Source organism: Sardina pilchardus, chromosome 2, assembly GCF_963854185.1.
Source record: "Sardina pilchardus chromosome 2, fSarPil1.1, whole genome shotgun sequence".
Taxonomy (NCBI): domain Eukaryota; kingdom Metazoa; phylum Chordata; class Actinopteri; order Clupeiformes; family Clupeidae; genus Sardina; species Sardina pilchardus.
The window spans coordinates 30,994,082-31,002,480 of record NC_084995.1 but is presented as its reverse complement, the minus strand read 5'-3'; the positions used below and the strand labels follow the sequence as shown (position 1 = coordinate 31,002,480).

Genomic DNA, 8,399 nt, shown 5'->3' with positions numbered 1-8,399 from the left:
CTTGCTAGAGGATACACCTGCATGGGTCTTCTGTTCTCACACAGTATTTTTTTTTTTTTTACAGTTACATTCTCTGAATAATTGATTAATTGATAAAAGACATGAGTGAAATTTGACACTTACGGGAAAGTACAGAAGCAAAGCTCCACATAAAATGGCCTCCAGTAGAATCAAACCAGAGGCTCTGATTCTCTGAGAGAGGGGGGAGAAATGGCACAAGTATGAATCACACGCTCCCGCAAAAGCACAGCAGGTGTAGCATAAACAATGAGCAAAAGTACACATATTCTTCTGTTTAAAGAGTGTCTCCGTGGATATAATGTAACACCAAAAACATTCAAAAGAGGTGAGTGCTATGTCTGAGTGCTATGGTGAGTGCTCTTGAATTTCCCCTTGGGGATCAATAAAGTATCTACAGTATCTATCTATCTATCATGTAGTTATTCCGCAGCGAGGGCTCCGTACCTTGTTCCGGCGGAAGTGGTAGACCACCACCATGCCGATGAAGTCCAGCAGCATGCAAAGGCCCTGGAAGGATGCGATGGCCAGTCGTAGGGAGCCGTCCTCCTGGGCCAGGCAGGGGCTGTCATCCCGGCAGAAGGGGCAGCCCTCCTGACAGGGCAGACACTTCCCCGACACCTCAGACTCATCTCGATGAGAGCCCCGCTCTTTACCTGAGTAGAATGTATGACCATCATAATGTAAATGGAAGAGCCCACTGGATAAAGGGTCCACTGTGGCGTGGCTTATTGTGGAACTGTCAATCAAACCCATGTAAATACATACAAAAAACAATGAGGAAATTGAATGTGATCAAAAGCACTAGAGAGTAAGGTATGTTTTCCTCCACTGTTTCTCAGTAACACTTTACTTGGATTGGCTGCCAACAGAGATTATATAGATCATCTGTTGAGATTCAAGTTCAGTATATAAAATTAAGCAATTACTGATAACATTAACCAAACATAACCCCTTAATCAAACATATCCCCTAACCTTAACCATAACAAAACATTTTAGTACATTCTAGTTACAGTAAGAGAGTATCAACAAATACTATGCCAATATGAGCATCTGTAGTCTGAAGGGAACTTTCCAAGTTAAGAGTGACAAGTTTACTGTACGATTTACCTCTATTGTATGCACAGGATGCATACACTATATTGCCAAAAGTATTTGCTCTCCTGCATTGACTCAAATATGAACTTAAGTCACATCCCATCCTTAATCCATTTGGTTTATTATGACGTCTGTCCGCCTTTTGCAGCTATAACAGCTTCACCTCTTCTGGGAAGACTTTCCACAAGGTTTAGGGGTGTGTTTATGGGATTTTTTGGAATCATTGGTCATCCCCAAACTTCCCACTCTGGCATGGATGACAGAGTTTGGTGTGGATGAACTTGACTGGCCTGCACAGAGTCCTGACCTCAACCCAATAGAACACCTTTGGGATGAATTAGAGTGGATACTGAGAGCCAGTCTCCTCGTCCAACATCAGTGTGTGACCTCGCAAATGCGCTTCTGAAAGAATGGTCAAAAAACATTCCTAAACTCTTCCTAGAAGAGCTGTTTGCAGCTAGCTGCAAAGGGTGGACCGACGTCATAATAAATTAAGGATGTGATGTGACTGAAGTTCATAGTGAGTCAAGGCAGGTGAGAGAATACTTTCAGCAATATAGTTTACCACTCTGGAAAATGATTGTGTTGATGTAGAAAAGGGTGGTGATGATCATCATTTGTGTGTGTGTGTGTGTGTGTGTGTGTATCAGGGGGGTGGTAAGAATTAGACTTAATGTGGCAGAGATTCCCCAGATTTATTTAACTAAATCACTTAACCATGTAATTAGTCTCGCCGAAAAAAAACCCCACAAAGATGCAATTGGCTCATAATTATATGTGGTACTCTTGATCCCCACGGCACTTTTAATCATGTTGGGTGCTCAGCCAGAGGCAATTATTCTCCCGTAATCCCCGAATGGTCTTCATCCTGTTTACTGTGTCTGTCAATCTCCGATGTGGTGCTCCGTGCCTGTGCCACCCGGCGCGGGTGATAAAGCAGCAGCAGGCTGCACGGTCACTGCTCTCATGCAGGGCACTTAAGGCAGCAGCAGGAGCCACAGAGTCCTTCCTAACCACACTCCAATTTTCAGCGCGCAGCACAGCGCGGCACGGCACGGCACGGCACGGCACGGCACGGCTTGGCACGACTTGGCGCGGCACAGGGTGGCACAGCAGGGCAGCTCCGATCCTGACAAGCAGATACCAGACGTGCCCGGCCTGACGAGACGGGCGCACTTGATGTCTGCTCCTCAGCTGTGCACTTCATGAGTGTCCGTCCAAGAGCACCAGCAGAGCGAGGGCACGATTTGGGAACCGCTCCCGACAGCTCAGTCTAAGCTGCCAGATGAAGCCTCATCCTCACTCCTTCCCTCAGCCCTCTCTCTCTCTCAATCTCTCTCTCTCTCTCAATCCCTCTCTCTCTCTCTCTCTTTCTCACAATCTCTCATGCAAATCAAGCCCCTTTCTCCAGCGTCGACATCTCTTCATTAAGAAGCAAGCGGAGAGTCTGAATGGCGAGCGGTGACTCATTAGCTATTTTTAGCACGCTTCATGTTTATGAGTGCGCTCATGAGGTGGGCAGGGCCTGAGCATCACCCGCGGCAACGGCGAGCGCATCAGCAGCACTGAGGGAGCAGGACTTCACTCTTCTCCGCTCTTCATTCAATCACTGTCTTCTGAGCTCTCTTTTAAATGCGATCTCCCCTGGTTCATTTGCTCTGATTAGAACGATTGGCGCTCGGCACCAGAACATCCATAAATGATCAAGGAGCCGATTATTCACCCAGCAAGACCTCGGCGCTGAGTAGTGTCTGAAGTGCGTTTTGGTCGAGGGTCACGTCGTTCTGATGGAGAGAGGAGCTCTCGGAGCCGTGTTTTTCGGTGACAGGTCAGGAAGAGGGAGGACGTGAGTGACTGCGGGAGGATGAGCCGGTGGCTGTGCGTGCCCCATGAGAGAGGAGGAGGAGGAGGAGGAGGAGCTGAGACACACACACACACACACACACACACACACACACACACACACACAGACAATTGGGCTTATAGACATTCCTCTCACATTCTCTGTTTCCTCATGTGCATATGCTGTATCTCTACCTCTGGCTGTTTTATATCGCTCCCTGTAACTCTCTCCCCACCCTGCCGCCCTCTCTCTCTTACTCACTCGGTCACTCACAAACACACACACACACACACACACACACACACACACACACACACACACACACACACAAACAAACCGGTTTGCCTTGGGCCAGTGGGAGTGCCCTGTGTCTCAGCCCTCCCTGCTGTCTGCCGGGTGAACCCCTTGCCTCTCTCCCGCTCTAATCTGTGAGTCATGTCACACGCCACCTCCGGCTGCCCGTCTGCATCCATGGCTGACCTCTGCAGGACATATCACTTGTAGGGGAGCTCACCCTCGGGGAGGGGGGGGGGGGGGGGAGGTGACAAACCCTGACCGGATTAGTTTGACGGCCTGCCAGGGAGAGGCCACAACTCCAGACTTTTTTTGGGGGGTTGAACTGATAGTGGAGTAAATGAGGGGGCTGGTGTCTAGTCTGTGAAGCGGGGATCCAGTTTGAACGTCTTATCCATTTACACAGGATCTCTACAATGACACTAAATACTAACTACAGGTATTAATGTGAGCACGCGCTTATGATCAAATCGGTTTAATGACACTGTTTTCAATTGAAATGTCCTGACTGTAAGCGACACAGAACAACGCTGTGTTTTTTCTGAGCAGAACTTTTGCTAGACGCCCAGTCTCTATTTTCTTTCTGTCTTTCGTGTGGCTGTGCTATTTTGAATAAGAAATATGACATGATAGAGGGGCATATTTAAAGGATTCAGTGTGGACAGAGCGCACTCAATGCTACACAGTCAGAAGAACTAATCTAATTGTCGGCAGCTTCCCACAGGTGTGCTTGGTTCCACTTGAAACAGAGCAAAAATGTGGATGAAGTGAAATGCAATCAACAATAAAGGCTCTTCGTGTGAGGTGTTTGACGGCCTACTGTGAATTAGAAATAAATTTGACTGATCGGGTCAGCTTTTAAATATGTCATTAAGCCATAAAGGAGCGTTAAAAACAGATCAATAGCTCCCCGTCTCATCAGCGGCCATAACTGTCACTCTTTGGCATCCTGTGGGGATGAAGCTGAAGCGCAGGCATCCAATTGGCATCATTAGCACTCGTTAACTCTGTAGCCTTAGTGAGTAAATGTGGGCCTACTCTGTATGAAGTTAATGATCTGCGTAGAGCTGCCCGAAATCTCTTCTGCTCCATCCTCGTCCTTCGGAGAGCTTGACGTGTCCCTAAAGTTGGTTTACTAGAAAATCTTTCCCCTCTAAAATCCCCTCTAATTAGAATCCTCTGCACTGGTGCAGTCTCAAATCAAATGATATTTTATAAATAGGCACAAATGGATTGGATTTCATTATGGAAGATATACTGCACAGGAAGGATCTCTTGGTATCTATAGAAAAGGTCTATAATGGCTTATAATAGTTTGTTCTTACTGTTAAATGAGCTGTGTTAGCATAAGCATTACACATTTAGCATCATCTTGCTGCTAAATTGAGAGCATTCAGACTACATGCCTAACATTACAGGCCAAGGCAGCAATGGCTGCCATACAAATCTGTGAGTCCTGGCCTCTGGAAAAAAGATAGAGATTTAGCGTCTTTGTCAAGGACACTTTGACACACAGCTAGGAGCAATCTGACTCAAACTGGGAATGCTGTGGTTTCCAGCTGATTGTTGTACAGACTGAGCCAGTTCAGAATACAAACATGGGAAAACACAGCGTGTGTGTGTGTGTGTGTGTGTGTGTGTGTGTGTGTGTGTGCTTGTGTGTGGGGGGTCCGTGTGCAGGTATGTGTGTGGGAGGTTGGGTGAGTGTGTATAGAGCATGGCTGTGAAGGGCAAACGGACTTGCTTTATTTATTTTACATGTACATCATTGACATTTTTGACAACCAAAAGAATCATTCAAAAGCATCACTCTCACGCTGACAATGTCATAGAGCTGATGTTCTCTATGCCTTGTATGCCCTGTCTATTTCTCTTGAAGTTGTACATTATACACATTTATTTCATATCTGGATTGCCCTGTTATGCAATCTGTCAGTAACATATTTGAAACTGCATAACAAACACTCTAAATCTAAAATGGAAAGAAGCTAACGGCAACAATAAGAATACACGAAGAGCATCTAATTGGCACCTACTTGAAAAGCCATTGAGCGCCACTCGACTGGGATGGTAGAACCCTCTCTTGCACTGGCACTTGTACTTATCCAGGACAAACCCATGGCCCATGATTGGCTTGCACTACAGCAGAGCAGAGAGAAAGAGAGAGAGGGAGACAGAGAGGTGTTTAGAAAAAGGTGTGAGCAAATAAGACAGGAGGAGACAAACAGAGATGGGAGATGAACGATGAGCCAGCCAGCCTAGGCCAATATTTGAGTTTCTCAGATGATGCTTTGAAAATGGCAGGCTCTGGTTTGAGGCAGAGCACAAATGGGGGAAATATGCTCTAAATGTCAGCACAGGCAGAAATACGACAGATGCCTACATGTGTTTTCAGGATAGGCTGTCTTTTTCTGTGATTTTCTTGCTCTGTGATGATAGTGGATTTCCTTTTGTTCTTCAAGACCCTATAAACCAAAATCAGTAACCGGGTTTCCTTCAGATTCTGTGAGAATTCATGAAAATTCGTCTCAAGTATTTGCGCATCTACAGTATGTTCATGTCCAATCCAGATTTATGCAGTGTAAACATGGTCATTCTCCTTATCTAGGGAAGAGTTCTGATCAGCTTCTGAATAAAAAAGCAAGGTTTATCGAAACATGCAGGTAGAAATGAAACAAATGCAAATTTATGTGAATAAATTGCTTCCATCAACTTTAATCGTGTTATATCCTATGCGACTCGAGAGTTAATCCACATCCCCAAAGCAAATCAAATTTCGATGTGTATTAGAAGAACATTTCAAGTGCTAAGTCAGGACTTCTTATTCAAATGGTCAAAAGGCACATTAAAAAGTTACAAACCCAAAAATTTATTTGTTTGGAAACCTAGTATATATTTGAAAACTATTCCTGAGAATAAAAAAAGACTGTGTGGTGCTGAATTGTGGAGTTAGACAATTAAACGGGACTTTTTTGTACTCTATTTTAAGACAGTCAAGAAAAGTCTTGAGAGTCTTGATGATGTAATGAGTTCCCACTTAGCATAAACTCTCCTCTTACAGCGCTCCCCATATATAGGCACCAACAACCTGGAACTGAATCATAATCTACATAGCAGTATAAATTTCATCGCCCGCCGTGAAGGGTTGAAAACAATGGAATTTAATGCTAGCAGATGTTTAAAGCGAAGTGCGCCATGTCTATTTGCGGAGCCATGCATTTCTTCTGCCTATGCCCTTATCACAGGTGATATGACTAATTATCTGGCTGAATGAAGAATGCTAATTATCTGCAGGTTTGGTGAGTAGTTGGAGAATTATGTGGTAGGCTATCAAAAGGGACATGTTCAGAGTGTTTGCCTGTCTGGAGTATTTGTAATGCCTTGACATCCTTTATCTCTTATCTCTTACCTTTATCTCTCAATCTTATCTATAAGATTTCTTTGGAAACACCATGTACAGGTTAGGAAACTACAAGCATTGTGAAAAATCTGCTCTCTGCAATACATTAGCATAAGGTGCATATTTTAAGGTGCACTTAACACAGGTGTTTTGGCTAATTAGCTCATCTATCTGGCTGAAGAGTAGCGCTAATTAGAATCAGCTGGTTTAGAGGATGGTTGGAGCAGATGTGGTAGCACATTATGGCCGTACCAAAGATAGTTTTATCAACTGTCACTGGTAGTACGGTTGAGAGAGCCAGCACCATTGCACTGATTGGCTGCTACAGACAGTGCCCATACCATAGACCTCTGAAGTTCGCCTACAAAAGCTACCATCTTTGCCCAAATAAGGAGATCCGGTATCTTGACATTTTTTCTATGGGAAAATAACATGGGGATTTTCAATTATTGCACCTGTTAAACTCTGGTGGGGATGATGACATTGGAAATACAGATGTTTTTCGCCACACAGTTTTGTCCACTGCCGTCTAGTGGATTCTGTGATCTTCGGTAGGTGAAGATGGCACACTTTGATCTTTGCTACCCCAGAGCTAACTTACAATGCAACTTGCCATAGGCAGTTAGCTTCAATTAACTCCCGGATCTCCTTATATGGGCAAAGATGGCTTTGGATCCTTTTTGTAGGCGAACTTCAGAGAGAGCATTTTTCTGTGGTCTGACACATGATCTATTCTTGGTTGACAGGGTCAATAGACCAATACCAATAGACAAGAAAAGAAAGAGTAAAAGAAAAACATTAATAATTACTTTTATCTACAAGACAAACAAGACTCCTTTAGATAAAAGATAAAATGACAACCGATGAAAAATATAAAATCCATTATGATATCCCATAATTAAATCGTTTCTTCTTTCTGTTGCTTGTTAGTGTACCAATGTACTGGCAAATCCTGGACAGCAACAAAAGGCAGATAGCTGATAGAAACTTAAATGTCACTGTCCTCAGAGCCAATATAGCAGAAGTCAATGTGATTAGAAACTCGCACAGGCAGAACACTTTCCTTTGTGATGGGAGCAAGAAAGCCCAGAACATTTCGCACATTTCACCAGCCGCCCCGTGAGTCTGGAACACTCAACCTGAAATAAATAGAGCGGGGGATCACACAATTGATCCAGATGACTCGCAAGCCTGCCTTTGCCTAGGGTGAAGGTCTACTACGCAGTGCCTTGCTGATTTCGCTAAAGAGTTCAGATCCTAATTTCAGGATGAAAATAAACATCTGGCATGAAAGGACTAATGAGATTTCAGGGACTCGTAGTAGGGCACTGGGGGGTCCTGCTCTAAGAGGGTTTTTTAATTCAATAAGAATGCCAGGAGCAGTTCAGTTAGAGGAGACGGGGAGATGAGAGAGAGCGCTGGCAGTATCTGTTTATGGAGGTGCGCTTGCTGGCAGGCGATCGGGAAAAGCAATGAAAAGGTGTTGTGGAAACCGGCTGTGAAAGTAATAACACCTATTTACTGCACGGAGCAGCAGGACTCGGACTCAAATTGGCATGTACAGACAAATCGGGGGCATGTTAAAATGTAATAGTATGGAGACCTATACGTGTAACTGTTTAAAGACTTTAAAAATGGGAAAGAAATAAGATTGCAAGCAAGTGTGAATCATGATGGTGCCACTGGTTAAAAGAGTTATGCCGTACACTTTTCAATTATTCTAGAACATTCCCTAAGGCACATT

General features: G+C 44.3%; 1 protein-coding gene across 1 annotated transcript in view; it reads right to left on the bottom strand.

Moving 5' to 3' along the window:
* Positions 1–8,399, bottom strand: part of gpr158b (G protein-coupled receptor 158b) — a 42,203-nt gene that overhangs the window by 12,537 nt on the left and 21,267 nt on the right. The window contains exons 3-5 of the mRNA XM_062551910.1: positions 5,292–5,394; positions 466–674; positions 124–192 (exon numbers count right to left, since the gene is read on the bottom strand). Of these exons, the coding sequence (XP_062407894.1) occupies positions 124–192; positions 466–674; positions 5,292–5,394 (381 nt within the window). The remainder of the gene's footprint in view (positions 1–123; positions 193–465; positions 675–5,291; positions 5,395–8,399) is intronic.